Source organism: Terrapene carolina, unplaced genomic scaffold, assembly GCF_002925995.2.
Source record: "Terrapene carolina triunguis isolate 2854851 unplaced genomic scaffold, T_m_triunguis-2.0 Scaffold211, whole genome shotgun sequence".
Lineage (NCBI taxonomy): Eukaryota > Metazoa > Chordata > Testudines > Emydidae > Terrapene > Terrapene triunguis.
The window spans coordinates 22,640,770-22,659,911 of NW_020664562.1; the positions used below are offsets into that span (position 1 = coordinate 22,640,770).

The 19,142-nt window shown below is 41.6% G+C and overlaps 1 protein-coding gene across 4 annotated transcripts in view; it reads right to left on the bottom strand.

The window, feature by feature from the left end:
• Positions 1-19,142, bottom strand: part of LOC112105199 (coiled-coil domain-containing protein 18) — a 64,069-nt gene that overhangs the window by 26,995 nt on the left and 17,932 nt on the right. For all 4 annotated transcript variants that reach the window (XM_029912411.1, XM_029912410.1, XM_026655805.1 and 1 more), the window contains 10 exons: positions 17,640-17,750; positions 16,538-16,669; positions 15,618-15,752; positions 14,540-14,617; positions 12,352-12,468; positions 10,022-10,189; positions 9,383-9,525; positions 7,709-7,872; positions 2,909-3,122; positions 914-1,013 (listed from right to left, as the gene is read on the bottom strand). In XM_029912411.1, coding sequence (XP_029768271.1) covers positions 914-1,013; positions 2,909-3,122; positions 7,709-7,872; positions 9,383-9,525; positions 10,022-10,189; positions 12,352-12,468; positions 14,540-14,617; positions 15,618-15,752; positions 16,538-16,669; positions 17,640-17,750 — 1,362 coding nt within the window. The remainder of the gene's footprint in view (positions 1-913; positions 1,014-2,908; positions 3,123-7,708; positions 7,873-9,382; positions 9,526-10,021; positions 10,190-12,351; positions 12,469-14,539; positions 14,618-15,617; positions 15,753-16,537; positions 16,670-17,639; positions 17,751-19,142) is intronic.

Genomic DNA, 19,142 nt, shown 5'->3' on the forward strand with positions numbered 1-19,142 from the left:
CGGGAAGCGGTGGCCAGGCCTGAGCCGCTTCCCGCAGCTCCCATTGGCCAGAAACGGCGAACCACGCCCACTGGGAGCTGCGAGTGGCCGTACCTGTGGATGCTCAGGTAAACAAAGTGTCTCGCAGCCCACCAGGGGCTTACCCTGAACAAGCCGCGAACCAAGTTTGGGAACCCCTGATCTAGTCAAATGTGATCAGATACTATTGAGGACAGGGATACCGGTTAACTGATAGCATTTTTCAATGCAGATCTTAATCCAGTTTATCAAATTCTGACAGGAAGCTGCCTGTGCCATAACCTTATTACTATAAATGAAAAAAAGTCTTGGGTATTTACAGAAGGGTTTTGTTCTATTAAAGTAGTAGTTATGGGCCCTCTTCGCACCCAAAGTGTGTCATCTGACCATCCCCTGGTAATGGGTGTAGCTTGAGGAAAGTGACCACTTTAGGAATGAATATGGGAGGAGTATACAATACCACCTTATCCTCATATAAAGTTGGGTGAGGAAAGTCAAACCATTTAAGCTTGAAGCTCACAGACCATTTTAGCTGATCTAACTGCCATGATAAACAGTCTTTGGGGCAGGTGACAGAGAGAAAATTCCTCCAGAGGCTCTAATAGAGAGTCCATCAGCTTGGTCAGCACTAGGTTGAAGCCTCACAAAGGCAAACAGAAAAAATTTAGACATATCCTTTACAAATGCCTCAATGGTAGGCAAACAGATATAGAATCCCTTGAACTGGAACACAATATGCAGCTAGGATAAATGAACTATATTGAAAAAGTCCTCATTTCTTGAAATGTAGCAAGCGGTCTTAGTGATCATTTGAACATTAGTAAATGCTGGATTTGTTCTACTTTAAACAAACACTCAATAGGATATTCTGGTAATATGCTTAGAAAGATCTAACCTGAGCTGCTCTTTGTTTCAGTTCCCAGTTCCTTTCTTTCAATGCCTGGTCCATGTCAAGAAGTTCTTGCTTTTTGTCCTCAATTTCATCCTTACAATGCCTGCAATTTCCATATAACAAACAAACAAACAAACAAACAATGTAGATGTTCTCTCTCCTTTATAAAGCTAGATCTAGATTCCAAAAAATCAAGTTTTCATAAATCTGATAAACGTTATATTCTAAAACTCCAAATGTTTTTTCTTTTAAAATGTTTGTTAATTTAATTTTGATCATACTTAGTATTCTCAATCCCAACTTCCTGGTTGAACAGCTTCTGCTTCGGTGATGCTCTGATAACATAGGGCACTCCCTGCTTCTGACTGTACATCTTGGAAGGGAGAAATCTGAAAGTGGGTGCGACACATGGATACTTGAAAAAGAAGAGAGTGATCCCACCACTGCCTTATCTGGAGCTTCCTTATCTCTTGAGGCTCCTGCTTCTCCCTGTTGCCTGCCCTAATGGTAGCTTCTTCAGGCTTTACTTACCAGCCTCCTTATCCCCAAACTGGTGTCAGGTGCTGTTGCATGCTCCACTCCTGCTTTCATATGGTTTGTCTGGGTCAGTGGAGAGGAGATAAGAAAAAGGATGGAGCATGCAGCAGCAAATGGTCCAATGGGGGGAGTGGAAGAGCAGTTTACATGGAAAACAATTAAGTAAAGCCTTTACAAGCCACAACTGTGATAGATAAACAGATGGAAAGAGTAGGTACCTCAGGAAATGAAAGGCTCCTTTCCCTAGCGGCAGACAGAGAGTAGTGCTGCTGTAAGCGTTACCTTCTATATCAGCAAAGCAACTCCCAGGCAGACGCTTTCTCAACCAGGAATTTGAAATTACAGCTGTCAATTTAAAACTTTATTTTAAAATACATTTTATAGTGTACTCGTGGTGTGACACACTTCTTAGCTATAGAAGCATTTAGAGTGCTTGACTGAGCAAACTGAATTAAGTTTTCTTTGAATATACACCATGCCAGCCAAAATTTTGCAACTTGGTTATCTAAAGTTAGGTAACTAATTCTGCATTTAAGAACCTAAAACGTAAGTGGCCTGATTTTCAGAGTGCTGGACACTTACTTCAGTGGATGCTTTGGCTACTTAGCAACTCTGAAAATATGGCCACTTATGTTGTAGGTGCTTAAATGTGGATTTAGGTGTGTAACTTTAAGCACACACATTTAAAAATGTTGGCCTCTGTGCTTTATTACAAGCTTAATTATTTTAAAATATAGGTAAACTTTGAACTCAGTAAAAAAACCTGAATGCATTTCATGACCATCTTCAGAATGGAGATTTCACAGTAACTTTTCTATTAAAATTATTTCACTCATTATCAGAACTACATTGCAATAAAAAGTGTATATTAGAAAGTTTCATTAATTTGCTATAGTAAAGGTTAAACAGTTGTACTGTACAAGACAGTCGTTCTTTTTACTGTCATTTAACAGCTTTGGACTTAGGCAACATATTAACAGTTTTTTTTATTACAGACGCCCCCCGGGTTACGCAAACCTGACTTAAGCAAAGGCGCACTTACGGAAAAAGTTCCGTAAGCTAGAAATAGGAGGTTTGGGGGTTTTTTTGCGTAATTGTTGGGTATACGTTTCCGACTTACGCAAAATTCGAGTTATGCAAGGCGTTCTGGAACGGAACGCTTGCATAAGTCGGGGAGCGTCTATACTATTATTTTTAAGGCATTCCCAAAAAAATACTTTAATGTTAGTATTTTCGCTTTTAGAAACTAAACAAAATAAACTGAAGAGCTACTTTAAGTTATCCAAGGACCATGAATTAATTATCTATATAGATAGATAGATATCTATCTCCACCAGATTATAGGGGGCTGCTAAAAGGTGGAAAGCACCATCAAAACCAAGAAACATGCTTCACTGTTCCTAAAACAAACAAAAAATCACTGGGATTAAGTCTTCAAGACCTGAATAGGAGTTAGCTCACCTAAGTTCAGCTGTTAGATCCTTGATAGCAGCATACTTCTCCTCCAGAGAAAACTGTGTGTTCTGTAGCACATCTCGCAGTTCCTGTAATTGTCTCAAAGTGATTTTTAATTCTCCATGGGCATTTTGTAGTTCAGCTTCTAGCTCTTCTATTCTGTGTAAAGCATCCTTTTGCCCAGTCTCACTCTGAAGCAGTTTATCTTCCAGATCACTCACTGTTATGTGAATAGAAATTGAAAAGAAAGGGTACTCACTGGTAACTGGTTCTTTAAGTGTCGCCTCTACATATTATTACTTGCAGTATGCACCCACCCCCAATGTCACTAGCTTTGAGGACATTCTAGAAAAGCAGAGTCCCATTCAAGACTGCATGACCAATCCCTCTGTGACATGATGAAGGTTGTGCACTCCCCAACCTCCTCACTTCTTTTTGCTAAACTTGGTCTTTAAGAGAGTTGAATTCTGAGGAAGAAGTGAAAGTAGGTGAATAGTGGGAAAATGAAGAGGCAACACTCAAAGAAAGAATGGTTATTCTATTGACAGAGATGTTGTAGTAAGTGTGGATCCCACTGTCCTTGTGCTCCTGTAAAAGAGCATAAAAGATTTCTTGATATCAAAGAGGGAAAAAACTTCAAGCCCTCCTTGAGGAACGGGTGCATTTTCTGCTCTGAGCTGCATTTACACATGGTGCAGGTACAGTAACTCCTCACTTAACGTCCTCCCGCTTAACACTGTTTCAAAGTTACGTCGCTGCTCAATTAGGAAACATGCTCGTTTAAAGCTGTGCAATGCTCCCTTATAACGTCGTTTGGCTGCCTGCTCTGTCCACTGCTTGTAAGATTCTGTGGAAGAGCAGTGACTTTACAAGGGAGCATTGCACAAGTTCCTCTTCTCCGCCTCCTCCTCCTCCTTTCCAGCGATGCGGCACTTAGGACTTCCTGGGAGGGAGGGGAAGAGCGGGGAAGTGCTGCGTTTCCACTCCTCCCCCACCCTCCCAGAAAGTCCTAAGCGCTGCTAAAGAACTGTTTGGTGGCGCTTAGGACTTTCGGGGGGCGGGAAGGAGTGGGGATGCGGAATGCTCCAGAGAGGAGGTGGTGTGGGGGTGGGAAGAGGTGGGCCTGGAGTGGAGTGGGGACAGGAAGAGGCAGGCCTGGAGCATTCCCGGCAAAGTCGGCGCCTGTTCTTCTCCGGGGAAGCTGCCACTGCTGCTGCAAAGGTGCTTCCTAGCGTCCTTGCATGCAGCGGGCTGTGCCTGTGTGGGGTAAGCCAGGGGCACTTCCCAACCACAGTACAGTACTGTACAGTATATAATGCCTTTTGTCTGGCCAACATTTTTTTCCTTGGAACCTAATTCCCCGCATTTACATTAAATATTATGGGAAAATTGGATTCGTTTAACATAGTTTCACTTAAAGTTGCATTTTTCAGGAACATAACTACAACGTTAAGTGAGGAGTTACTGTATGTCTTTTGGCATCCAAAGTGGATGGCATAAGGTTTCTCTGTCCTGGGGTCGGTGCTGGCACTGAGGTCATTGGTGCTGATGAGGTTGTCAGAGAGAACGCCAACACCAGTGCCAATGATGCTGGCACTTTTTAGGCCTCTTCTCCCTGGTAGAACCAGAGATATGGTGCCTTGTTACCCAGTTACCGGGACAGTTATTAAAGATAGTCTCCTTGACTCCAGCTTGGAGGATCTCTTTTCTCTGGGATCAGATGCTACCTTCAAAGGAATGCTCCAAAAATATCTATTAGGGATATGTCCTTCCCTGAGGGAGAAAAGAGATCTGTTGTGCCCATCAATTAAGGGCTTAAGAGCATCACACAAAGGACAGGTTATAAACCCTGTGGGTTTAGAGTCTGCCATTACTAAGTGCTTTGCTCAACTGTTCAAGGAAATATGGGAGGGTGTCTCCTCCATCTTTCTTTTCTTTTTTGGGGGGCAGAGGGACAGACTATCCAATTAAAATAACAAGAAAATAATTTTTAATAATAGGGTGAAGAGGATTTCTTCACAAAAAGATTGCATTTGAAACAGAAGAGCAGACTCAATGTGCCATCTTGATGCCACAGGCAGTAAGAGGGAACAGAGGGTATGTCTACACTAGTAGGTTGACTTACCTTTCATTAGGTCGACTTACATCTACCGCAGTAATTACTACAGTGGTGCACGTCCACACTACTCTCCTTGGGTGTGTGGTGCACGTCCTCACCAGAAGCGCTTCCACCATCCAAAGAGGGGGAGTGTGCAGAGCTGGGAGCCTGGTCTCTCAGCTCCGCTGGCAGCTCCCTTCCGGGAGCCCAGCTGCCCCACAGGCTCCCAGAAGACTGCCCCCAACCCACTCCCCATTCCCTGCCGAGAGCAGGGGGGAAGCTGCCCGAGGCTTCTCGCCCCTGGGGAGTGGGAGTTGGGCAGCCGTGTCAATTTCATGACTCCAGAAGCCATGAAGCTGACAAGGCTGCCCAGCTCCCAGGCAGGGATCCAACTGCCAGGGCTTCTCACCCCAGAGGGGGGTCCAGCTGCCCAACTCTCCAGGGGAATGGGGGGCAGCTTGGCTTTCTTGTCATTCATGGCTCCTGCCATGAAATTGACAAGATCACCAATAGCTGATGTAAGGAACACAGCATCTACACAGATTCTGTGTTGCCCTAACTACACCAACACAAGCCCTATGCCTCTTGTGGAGGTGGAGTTGTTATGTTGGCGCAGTATGGCACTTACATCGGTGGGAGCAAGGCTGTAGTGTATATACTGACATAATTAGATCGACATAAGCGGCCCTATGTCAACCTAACTGTGTAGTGTAGACCAGACCTGAGGGAGGGTCACAGCTGCACTGCCCTTTATGCCCTGGCATGAGAAGGAATAGGATGCATGGATGGCCATGATGGACATTCTCTTCAAAAGGTTCTGAGCTTGTGTACATAGGCTCATACGCCCCTACAGTGGGACCCACATGGACACTCAAAAGAATCACCAGTTATTGTTAAGAAATCTAGCTTTCTTTGAGTTGGCCTCTGCATATTCCTAAATGTGGGAGTTTAGTAAACAGTATAACCCCTAAGAAGGCAGGCTCAGAAGTTCTAATTAAGCAGGAGCTCCAGAATTACTCTCCCAAAGCATGTATCTGATCTAAATACCAAGCCTTTGAGTATGCAGTATTGCATAAATGTGTCAACAAAATTTCCTGCAGATTTCTGATGACGACAGTATTACAGAAGCAGGCTATTAATACCATCTTAGAGTGAATCCTATGTCCTCTAGCCCAACACATCTTGGTACATAATCTAATCCATTTTGACAGATACTAAGTGGAAATGGCATTCCCCTCACACTGATCCTCAATGGTTACAAACAGTTTAGGTGCCTTCCTAAATGTCTCAGTTAACCCTAACAATGTTGTATAGAAATCTAAAGATGAGACTTTGCATTGGTAGTGATTTTCTCCCACATAAAAAAAAAACAAAAACAAAAAAACCCCACATATACTTTATGAATTCCATTCTGTTTTGTGAATGCCATTTATGAGTGTAACCTTCACTGTGGACTAAAGCATCCATTTTGTAGCTGAGATTTGATACCTAGTGGACAGATGATGGCTGGGAAGCTGTGACAGAGCAGTCAAGTGCCATTGACATTGAACGGCTCTTCCCTAAAGGAACAATGGGTTTTCTACCAGCAGGGCCATTGATTTAGAATATTTATCTCTTTACACAAAAGCTGATGGGGGTGGGAGCTGGAGTCTCCCCATCCCAAGCTTGCAGCACATGGGGACTCAGGGGACACAGTCAGTTTTAAGAAGTGGTCATTCTCTAAGGAAATCCAGAAGCAAGATAGTCAGGCCAAGAAGGCCAGAAGGGCTGCCTGGCCTAAGTACTCAGACCACACCCAGGACTTACAAGGGTGATAAAATCAACTGAGATGGATTGCATTTAAGTGTTTGTTGTTTTCCACCTATCTATTGCCCTCTTGTCCTTTTTTAAGAGCAAAGTGTTTGTTGATAAAAATTCCATTGTTTAGTCTGTGTGCCTTGCTTTACTACTATGTTGTCCCTGAAGGGTGTAACTAGGAAACCAGAGGTCCCACAGGCAGTTGAACTCTGGGGGAGAATATGTCTAAGCAAATGGGGGCTCAGGTGGGTTGCAGCACTGGTTACAGGGTCTAGCCAGAGTGTGGGGTACCACTGCCCAAGAAGTGTGTCAGTCATTGGTAGGCACCTGGGACTGCCTGCGACCCAGAGCTACAAGCAGTGATCAGTCATTACTCAGATGAAGGGGGCATAGAAGCACGTGAGATTCAGCAGTTGGACACAATCATAAGAAACTGGTGTCCATCCGGAGAATGAGATTGGACCAAGATTGTGACGAGAGACCTGAGCCAGTCTTACAGGGATACGGTAGGAATTTGAACTTTCTGATGTAATTGTTCAATATCTTCATGTCCATGACGGAATTTCTTTATTGGAATGAGAAAGAATTTGAAGCTGATATTAGGCCATGATAGCCTGATAATTGGTGACACTGATTCTCAATGTAACCGAGGCTCCATGGGGGAAGGGCACACCCCACAAGTGGGAATATGTAGAGGCCATCTAAAATGAAGAAGCCCAAGTAACATTTTACTACCCAGATCTTTTCAAATTGCAAGATTATGAAAAGTCAAAATAGTCATACGTTGAGTCCCTTGCAACTAACTACAAAACAAGTGGGGTGGGGGGAGAGGGGACAATCCATTTTAATACATAAAGCATAAGCAAATAAGCCTTAAAGATGAAATTTTTTACACATAGTAAATCATTTACCTTGTTGTGATTTTTTATTTAGTTCTGACTGAGTGTGCTCCAAAGTCATTTCTAAGTGACTTAGCTGCACTGTTTTAGTTTCACCATCTCGTCTTAAATGCATTAGTTCTTTCTCCATACCAATTAGCTCATCCTTGCACTGATCCATCTCCAGCTTAATCTGCCTGAACAAAACACAAAAGGAAACAGAATTAACAAATCACAATTGGAATAATAAAGACAACATTTCCCTCACCTCTTTGTGCCCCTCCAGGTCCTTGCACTACCCCAGAGACTCCTGCAGGAGCCTTCTTGCTCCCTGCAGTTCTCACTCACTAGGCCATATGCCTAGGAGTCACCAAATAGCTGAGTTCTTTCCCCCGCTCCTCCTACAGGAACCTATCTACAACCTGCAGTTCACCAGCTCAACTGAGCTCTGGCTGCCTTTATAAGGAGCAGGTGCTCTTCAGACTATCACCTGATTCGTTATCCCAAAGCCTCAGTTGGAAGGTAGCTGATAACCCAGAGGTGAAGCTGAGCCCATCTTCCCTAGAAAGGGCCAGTTACCGTGGACAGATTGCTATTTTCATACCTGGTTCAATGCTTTGTGTATGCAATGAACACAAGCAGAGAAATTTATACAAAGGCTGAGGCATATCAACTCTCTATGAGCTGGATACCATTTCAACAGTACTATGTTAAACAAATCAATTTAACATACTGTATTATTTTAATTGCATTTCAGGTAATAGTTCAGTATAGTTTCCCCGAAAGAAAATTAACAAGTTCATTTTATTTCATCCTTATACACCTCTACCTCGATATAACGCTGTCCTCAGGAGCCAAAAAAATCTTACCGCGTTATATTGAACTTGCTTTGATCCACCGGAGTGCGCAGCCCCACCCCCCGGAGCACTGCTTTACCGCGTTATATCACAATTCGTGTTATATCGAGGTAGCGGTGTACTTGTATTTGTAAATTGAGCACATTGGTATGGAATCAATGAAAAACAGTAAGGGGGGAACCTACTGATGCCTTTTCACAAACATTATTCAGAAAAAAGCCACATTTTAAAAGGGACACTGTTGATATTAATTTTTGTAAAAATATTTTTTCTGATAGGGCTCTTTTAAAGCTGTACAAACTGAAAGAAATAGATTTTAAAAATCCTTAAATTATTTATAAGGCTTTTCTGCTTCTCTGATGTTGACAAGAGTATTTTTGGCATGGAGAGTGGTCAATCCCAAGAGCAAAACCATCAACATTATTATTTTTTAAACTAACTCAAGCCCCAATTTCATGAAAGCACTTAGGAACATGCTTAACTTCAGGCATAAAACTGAAGTTAGTGTGTTTATGCACTCTTCCTGAATAAGGATGTTTTCCTGAATAGAGGCATATAGAAGGACTAAGCCTGGATATCTGTTTGTAAATTAACAAAAAACAGAAGTGTCCTTAAGCTAGAAATAAAAGCCTGAATTCAACAAGGTATATGGGATTATTAACATGTTTACAAATAGGCAAGTATTCAGGACGAGCTGAATCAGGACCAAAGTACTATTCTAAAGCTACATGTACCTGTAAAACATACTCCTTTCAATAAAAGCATCACATTTTGTAATACAATTTTTTAGTAGTTTTACAATATTGGATCTTCACAATACACCAAAATGAAAAAAATGTTCTACACATACCCAATTGTGCTAGTAAGTTCAGCCACCTTCTGTCTTTTTAAATCTGCTTCCTGAGAGGCTATACGGAGCTTCCCTTCTGCCTTTCTCAACTCTTCTTCGGAGTTTTCTTTCTGTTTTTGAAGCTCTTGCTCCAGTTTTGATACCTATTTAAAGTTGTATTTAATATCTATACTGTTAAAATATATATAAAAGAATATAAATCTCCCTCTTGAAAAATCACATATGAAAGGGTTAAAAATAATTAATTTCTTTGGTTAGATCCTAAAATTGCACATAAAAATCAAACAGAAATCTGCAAAGGTACTTTTAGAGAACAAATTATTTCTTATCAGTTTAATAAGTGCTACAAAAGTAACTAGACGCAAAATTTCTTATTATGATGTATTACTTTTTAATTATACACCTACAGCCTGATTTTCAAAGTACTGAGCATCCACAACTTCACCTGAAATTAAGTGGCATTTCATTTCATTATTCACTCAGGCTACTATAATAATTATATCAAGTACATCTGATAATTAAAAGATTATAAACAAAGTAAGCTATCAAATAGACAGATATTACAATTCCATATAAATACATTTAAATATTTATGCTTACCTGTACTATTTAATTCTTCTCATTATGAATGTACTTTACCTGTTTTTCAAGCTTAATTTGGCTATCCTCTAGCTCTCCATTTCTAATTGTCTCCTGCTGTAACATTTGCTGCTGCTGCTGCAGAGTTTGCTGTAGGAGGACATTTTGTTCAGTGGTGTCCTGAAGATTATGATTTCTTTGTTTTATTTCTTTTTGTAACCGGTGCACCTGAAAATACATTAATTTTCTTTACAATGAAACAAAGATATTTATGCCTTATCTTGCTTCCATTTAAGTCAGTCATCCGATTGTTCTTCGAGAGAGGATGATCAGACCCATAATGCAAAAACAAACATACAAAAAAAAAAAAAAAGCTCTCAACTCTACTGAAATCTATTATGAGGAATAACAGGGAGACACTGTAGCACTGGCTGGCAAAGAGCTGAGACTGGCATCTGTTGCTTGGAGCATGGGCAGATGTGTGGGATCAGGGTGTGGGGGGGAAACGGATCCTTCACATCCGATCCCTGCACCAGGACATGGCCCTCTCACACACCTGCTTGTGTGCCAAGTAGTGGATTCTTCTCTCAGCTCCTCACCAGCCAGCCCTACAGTTTCCCCTGGACCTGCTGGTGACTACTGGGCCGGGGAAGGGTGGGGGGAAAGGGAATCCAAGGCTCCTAATAAAAGACAGTTACCTTTTCCATAACTGGTGTTCTTCGAGATGTGTTGCTCATGTCTATTCCACAGTAGGTGTGCATGCTCACCATATGCAACAGTGCCGGAAGCTTTTCCCCTAGTAGTACCCGTAGGGGAGCGTCCCTAATGGCCCCTGGAGTGGCACCTCTATGGCACGGTATAAGGGGTGCTGTGTGCTCCCCCCACCCTCAGTTCCTTCTTGCCAGACAACTCCGACAGCGGGGAAGGAGGGTGGGATGTGGAATAGACATGAGCAACACATCTCTAAGAACACCAGTTACAGAAAAGGTAACTGTCTTTTCTTCTTCGACAGTTGGGAAAAAATTGCAGCAATTCTCAGGGACAGCAGGAGGCGTGGCAGTTGTACACATTCCATGAAATTCAAAACACTTACCCGTGACACTGCTGTGAATTTAAAAAAAAAAAAAAAAAAATCTGTGATTTCCACAGAGTCTTATCTATAGGTTATCTTTCCTATATTAAAAAAAAGAGGTAATGTAAAATAAAACAGTTGATCACTCTTCTTCCGCTTCCTATTCTCTCTTGGCTTTGCAATTTTGTGGTTCCTGGTTCTCTTCCTATCCTACTCCTTCAGCGGCTCATTCTCCCCTCCACATTCTGTCCTGGTTCCTCTGCTCTTCTCTATTTTTGTAACCTCAATCTGTTCCTCTCTCCTTCAATTACCACCTATATGCAAATGAGCCAAGATTTTCAACAGTGATTAGTGACTTTTGGTACCTAACTTGAGACACGTTGAAGGAGCCTAATTTTCAGGGAGTGGATGCTCAACATTTTCTGAAAAGTCATGCCCCTTTAAAGCATCTCAAGTTGCACACCCAAAAATGGAGGCACCCATTATCACCAGTCATTGATGAATATCTTGGCCATGATTACCAATCTTTACCTTTAACCTTGCCCCACTATCCAGTCTCCCCATCTCTAACTATCAGTTATAGATTTTAAGGGCAGAAGGGATGAGTAGACCATCTAGTCTGACATCCTGTGTATCACAAGCCATAAAATTTAATCCAGTTATTCTTATACTGAGCCAAATAACATGTGTTTAGCTAAAGCGTATTTTCCAGAAAGGCATCCAAGAGATAGGGAATCCATCACTTCTCTTGGCAGTTTGATCCAATAATTAATCACTCACCGGTAATATTTTGAGCTTTATTTCTAATTTGAATTTGTCTGGCTTTAATTTCCAATGACTGGTTCTTGTTATGCTTTTCACCACAAAATTAAAGAGCCATTTTTAAATTAAAACAGCCACCTGTTTTTCCCCCCATGAAGGTACCCCTATACCTATACTACAATCAAGTCACTTCACTAACTTCTTTTTGATTAGCTAAACATTAACACAATCGCCATAGCCCTCTCAATCTGTGTCATTCCATAACTGAATGTATCCTTCCTCCTGATCCTGCTTCTCTGGCTTTATTAACAACTCCCTTATACTGGATACTACTACTTTTCACCTACCACATTCACTCTCAAAGTCCTATTGCTTCTCCCTCTTTGTCACAAAAATTTGCCCCTTTTCACAATCCCTACTGCTAAAATTTTGTTCACCTCTCTCCTTGCCTATTATAACCTTCTTTTAGACACAAATTCTAATATTTCATAATGGATAACACCAGTTTTCTCTGTAAGAGAGAAAAACTAAGTTGATAAAACAAATTAAAGTTTACCTCTTCAGACTTCTTCTTTAGCTGCTTTTCAAATGACTCCTTATTTTCTTCTAATTGACTCAGATACAATCTAAGTTCTTCCTTACAAATGTCTAGTGCCGACTCTAGTTGTCGGACCTAATTAGGTGTAAGAGACCATTTAAAATAAGTAATGACTAGTTGTTCAGAATTGGTCAAGAAGTCTAAAATAATTCATTAAAACCTGCTTGTTAATTCTACCATTTTGTGTGATATAACTACAAATATGGATTAAAAAAAACCACATTCTTTAATTTCTCTGAAATTTACTTTTAACATAACGTTTAAATAATGAAAAATATTCATACAAAAAAACTTACAAAATTTATGCTTTTAAGTCATAAGAGATTATCAGTTATGCAAAGACATTACAATACCTGTCATCAGCTACAATTTAAGGACATACAAATATATATATTTATTCACTTATGCATCATTTACAGAGAAAGTGATAAAAAGGCTATAAAATTCCAGCTTTATGTATGGGATACCTTCATAAGGTTGAGAATGATACATTCTTATGTAAATTATGACAAGTCAACACTCAAAAAAGTAGATTCATATCTAAAACCAAAATATTTTATTGTGCTATTACAAAATAGCAGATCCACTTTTATTTTCTGCATTGAGACTGCAGCTCCTGAGTTTCATCAGGAGGGAAAGGACAAGGTAAACATAAAGCAACATAGCATGATGATGATGTTGACAATTTAACAAATGTATCTTACATTTACATTACTACCAATTTGGACTTGCACCCTGAAATCACAAACTTAGATATACAATTTATAGACAACAATAACTAGGGACCTCTCCCCCACACACACTGAAGCGCAACTATCTCTGGGGTGAAATGCAGCAATTGTAACATTAAACAGCGTTGGGCAGGAAGTGAAGATTTCCATATCAAATTACCACAGCAGTGGAAAATTTAGATAGGCAGTCTGCAGTTTTCCACACTAGAATTTTACTAGACCATGAGGTTAACACACACACTTTTTTTTTTTTTTTTTTTTTTAAAGGGAGGGAGAAAAAAGTTTCAAGTTATCTCTGATTAGAAGTAGTCAGGGACTTTTATTTTATATTTCACCTGAAAAACACCACTTGCAGCAGTACCCTGTAACACTATAACAGCCCACTGATTCAGTACAAACTCAGACGGAAGCAAGCCACCTACTGAATCACCAATGCCACTTCCTAAAGCACCTAGACCAGGGGTCGGCAACATTCGGCACGCGGCTCGCCAGGGTAAGCACCCTAGCGGGCAGGGCCAGTTTATTTACCTGCTGACGTGGCAGGTTCGGCCGATCGCGGCCCCCACTCGCCGCGGTTCGCCATCCTGGGCCAATGGGGGCGGCGGGAAGCGGCGCGGGCCGAGGGATGTGCTGGCTGTGGCTTCCCGCCGCCCCCATTGGCCCGGGACGGCGAACCGCGGCGAGTGGGGGCTGCAATCGGCCGAACCTGCCGCGTCAGCAGGTAAATAAACTGGCTCGGCCCGCTAGGGTGCTTACCCTGGCGAGCCGAACGTTGCCAACCCCTGACCTAGACGATACTTGGATGGCGTCTCATCCCAACCAATCTTAGGTTATGAATTCAGATGTTATTACAGCACAAGATGGCATTGCTTGGCAAAACTACTGTTGCCAGTACTGCATTGAAGACGCTTGCCAGACAGACACTAGTAGGAGAAGTAGACGGGCTAAAGAGTTTGAAGAAGTCAGTTTACTTTTACAATTACTATTTAGCCTAAAATAAATATTGCATCTATAGTGAAACCTGGGGAAAAAAAAGGAAAAAAAAAAAAAAAAAAAAAAAGAGACCCTTATTCGTCACTCTCTTGTCTGTAGAGACTCCCCAAACTATCTCCAAATGTAGTGATTCCAATTCTGCTCCACTTGTACTACGAGAGCATCTTAGCCAGGCAAATGATTTTTGTCTTACAGCAGTCACTTAAAGCAGGTTTCACTGTAATATTTCTCTTTCGTTTGTTCATTCTTAAATGAAGGATGAAAGAAGGACTGGAAGGTAATGACACCTTTTGGAATATTTACATGAGCTCTATAAGTAACTTGGAGGTGTGTCAATCAGAGGGAAAGGAAAAGAGCTACATAAATACAGCAATTCAAAAAAGAAAAAGGTATTAATCAAAAACAACAAAAATCATACTTACTTTGATTGTTTCTTCCGTTAATTGGCTTTGCAACATTTTCAAAGCTTCTTCTTTCTTGGTATTTTGCTTTTCCATTTCCTGATTGCCAAAGGAGACAAGCTGTGAATATAACTGCATATATAAAAGTTATACTACTGGAAGCCAGCATACTAGAAAACGAAAAAATATTTGGTTAGTGACAAAAATATTTGTCTTTATATTGTATTAACCTGCATTTTACTTCTAAGTGAATTTGGCCCTGATTCTGTCACGTTGTGGTCCCTTTACACTTCCCCAATGGCAGAAAGCGGCTATAAAGAGAGTGTAGGCTGCTCCTGCAGAATATTCTCATTATAGGTAAGGCCCTACTTGAATTGCAGGATGATAGTCAAAAATATTGCAGCTGAGTTGCAGACAAGCCACGGAAAATTGTGGAAAAGTAATAATGGACCTTATTATTTGCAATAATAAAGCCCACTATTACTGTTCTGCAATTTTCCATTGTCAGCTGAGAGTGGACACTCCCGCTGTTGGCCACCCAGATCTGAGAGCAGGGGCCTGGGGCTGACAGCGGCCACCCTGGGCTGACAGCAGGGGCTCCTGCTCTCAGCCCCGGAGTGGCCAGGCTCCCACTGTCAAAAGTGCAATGGAAGCCTAATATTGTAGAATCCGCAACATCGCAAGTTACATATGGCCTTAATTATAGGATAGTTCTCCACCTGACAGAGCAGATGTAAGGCTCTATGCTGGCCTCCTTCCTTGTCCCTAGAGGAGGTGGCATATTGAGATGCAAGCCAGGATGTGACCCAAGTGCTATTCTGTGCTGGAATAAAAGCCATGGAGGGTCATTAAAGTCAGGGCAATTTAGAGCAGCTCTGGGACTGGTCTAGGTTGCAACAGGTACAGAGGCCAGAATTAGGGAGCAGGCAAAGATGGCTTTAAAAAACAAAAACAAAGAAAAAACCCCACCCACTTTTGTCTACCCCTATCTTTCCTGTACCCAGCAAAATTAAGAGAGAGAGAACCCGGCCCTTCATCTCTAAAAACGAGTCAATCAACATTTGGTTTGCTATTAGATAGAATTAATAGTCAATATTACCTCTCTGCTTTCGATCAGCAGCCGATCCAATGATTCAAGGTGACGCTGTTTACATACAATATCTTCTTGTAAAACAGACATTGTCTTCTCTAGCTCATTAATTTGCTGGTGTTTCATAGCCAGCTGAGTCTGAAGCTATACACACAAAAAAACCCCATTATTTATTGTTTTAATGTAGTTTCTTATACAAGCCTCTTTTGAGATTTAAAAACCATCTACACAAATGGTTCCATTTGGTTCATTTACCACCAAAAAGCAGTCACCTCTAGAGTGAACACAAAATGATCATACTGATGCCATCAGCAACACTGTACAACCTACGAACAGGTATAAAAAATATATGACTGATTAAAGCAACCGGAGAACATAGGCAGAATATAGTTACTTTGCATGCTGAAATTGGTCAAGACAACAAGACATACAAATCTACTTTTGCAAAATATGACATGAAATCTTCCATGATTGCAAGCAGTAAGGGTTTCAGTTTCAAAAAAGGTCATCTGAAAGTTATTAAATGTTTCTAAAAAAATTGGAGGAACGTTATCAAAGATCACCCTGTCTCAGTGGGAAAGAAAATACTGCCTGGGGCTGTATTATTTTGGCTGGGGATTCTCCTCATGGCCAGAGGAGAGATGCTCAAGTCAGTCTCCACTTTCTCCCCACATTAAGGACCCTGGGGTCCAGAGAAGTGGGGTGATGGTGTTATAGAGGTGTCTGACTTTCACTTCTATATGGCAGAGAAGAGAGTCACAAGTCTCCAGGGGACAGTCTTTATAATGCTAAAAGAGAGAGAGTGTATGGAGGAGATACCATGAACTTTTTAACCCCAGAATTACTGAGGAATGAAGATATGGAAATTAAATTTACATAGAAAACATTAGAGATATATATGACACACACATTAGTGCATAATCTCTTACTATTTCAATCTGTTTTTCCATCTCTTTGTGCTGTTCAAGATGAATTAACTTTGCTTTTTCAAAAGCTATAGTTACTTGCTCATGTTCTTCATTGATATTTGCTTCCAAGTTGCGAATCTGGCCATTCTTTTCCTGGAAATATTTTTTAAAATCCTTAATCGGAATATATAGATCTTTTGATATCAGGTAACAAGTTATTTTTTGAGTAACCAATAAGGAAGTATGAAAGCCTCAGACTCATAAGAACAATAGATAAAATTGGAATTTAATATTAATGTTTTACATTTATATAGCATCTTTCACCCTGTAAAATCTCAAAGCATTTTACAAAGTACAGTGTAAACATGGAGCACCACTGAAATGCAGACATCTCAGACATGGAGGGGCAGCTGTCAGATGGACAGCTGGCACAGATGACAGCACACAGTAGTGAGTGAAGGAAAATGTTGGCCAAGGACACCAAGGCAAACCCCTACTCTTACAAGAAATGTCATGAGGCCATGAAAGGAAAATAAAGTAATTTTACCGCAGTGAATATTAAATATGAAGGAAGTGAAGAGAGCAATCTTAAGAGTGTAAAAACTAAAATATTTTAATACTTTGCACAGTTATTCTTTTTCAAATGTAACAGTACAGGGAAGAGCTGGATTTTCAATCATTAAATATTTCTAACTGACAAATATTTTCCTATACTGCAAAAAACTGTAGAAAGACAATTTAAAAAAAATATTTCTATATACTTACAAAAGTGACTGCTTCTTGGATTTAAAAAATATGAGTAAAATTCTGGCCCTACTGAAGTAATTGGCAAAACCATCATGGACTTCAGTGGGGCCTGGATTTCATTCCATATGTAATATAAAGAAAACTATTTATATCCATTTAAGAATTTTTATGGGTGTTCAAGGGTAAAAAATTCCAGGATCTTCTGTTTAAAGCAAGATTATTTGGGTTATTAAAATTGTGTGATCTGTACTAAGAGATCTTGCACTCTATCTGGTTTGTACATGTATAGTGCCAGCACAATAACTAAAAATATATAGTAACCCACCAAAATTGTGTGATTTTACACAATTATGACTTCTCAATGAAAATTTCTTACTATGAGCTCCTGATCCAGCTCAGAACATCTTGCAGCAGCAGCAGAATAAGCAACTGTCTTTTCTTCCAACTGCTTTTCAAGTACTGAAAGCTGAGAGGATTTCTTTGTTATCTGAAAATAAACAGAATATAAACCATTAAAAGAGATTATTTTTCTTTCCTAAACATAAGATTATAAAGACCTATGCATGTGTATATTTTTCTAACTGTGATGTTTATATAATGGTGCATATGTAGTGTAAGTACAGCCTGCTAAGAGCAGTATGGTAGGTAAAGATTACGTAGGACAATTGATTTAAGATTTGTTCAATTATTTGTGAATGCTTTCTTGAAAACTGACTTGTTATTAACTATTACTTTTTATTAGTTACAGAGAAAAGAAATTTTAAGGCAACTTATCTTCAATGTGTGCAATTTACCATAAATTACTATGCCACAACAGTGAGTCAAATGTTAGACATCTATAATATTTGGGGTCATTAAAACAGCCATTGTAAAACAAATTATGCTGAAACTGGATATACATGTTAGGAATTTGAATGCTAATGCAGTTTAATGCCATTGGTGAGTTATAGCTTTCATTGCCTTAATTTCTCTTGTGATTATCCAGTAATAGTTCTGGTCTCTGGCAAATATACAGCATATTTCTCATTAAATACATACTCAGCATTTGGGTATCCACTAGTACAGAGGTGGGCAAACTATGGCCCGTGGGCCACATCTGGCCCGCGGGACCCTCCTGCCCGGCCCCTGAGCTCCTGGCCCAGGAGGCTAACCCCCAGCCCCTCCCTGCTGTTCCTCCTCCCCCGCAGCCTCAGCACACTGCGCCACCGGCACAATGCTCTATGCGGCAAGGCAGCGCAGCTGCAGAGCTGCTGCCTGAACCGGTTCTCTGAGCTGCACCGTAGCGCAGCTGCCTGTCCTGGTGCTCTGGGCGGCACGGCTGTAGCGCCACCAGCCACCGGCGCTCCAGGCAGCGCGGTAAGGGGGCAGGGAGCAGGGGGGTTGGATAGAGGGCGGGGGAGTTTGAGGGTGGTCAGGAGGCAGGGGTGTGGATAGGGGTCGGGGCAGGGAACATGGTGGCATGGGTACCGGGGGGGGAGGGACGGAGGGGGGAAGGCAGTCAGGAAGGAGATGGGGGGTTGGAAGGGGTGGCAGGGGGCAGTCAGGGGCAGGGGTTCCAGGAGCGGTCAGGGAGAAGGGGTGGTTGGATGGGGCAGTCAGGAATCAGAGGAGGGGTTGGATGGGGCAGCAGGGGGTTCAGGGGAAGTAAGGGAACAGGGGAGGGGGTGGATGGGGCAGGAGTCCAGGGGGGGCTGTAAGCGGGGGGGGGAAGGGGTTGGATAGGGGGCGGGACCAGGCCACGCCTGGCTGTTTGGGGCAGCACAGCCTCCCCAACCAGCCCTCCATACAATTTTGGAAACCCGATGTGGCCCTCAGGCCAAAAAGTTTGCCCGCCCCTGCACTAGTAGGTCCCCCCCCCCCCCCCCCCCCCCCCCCCCCC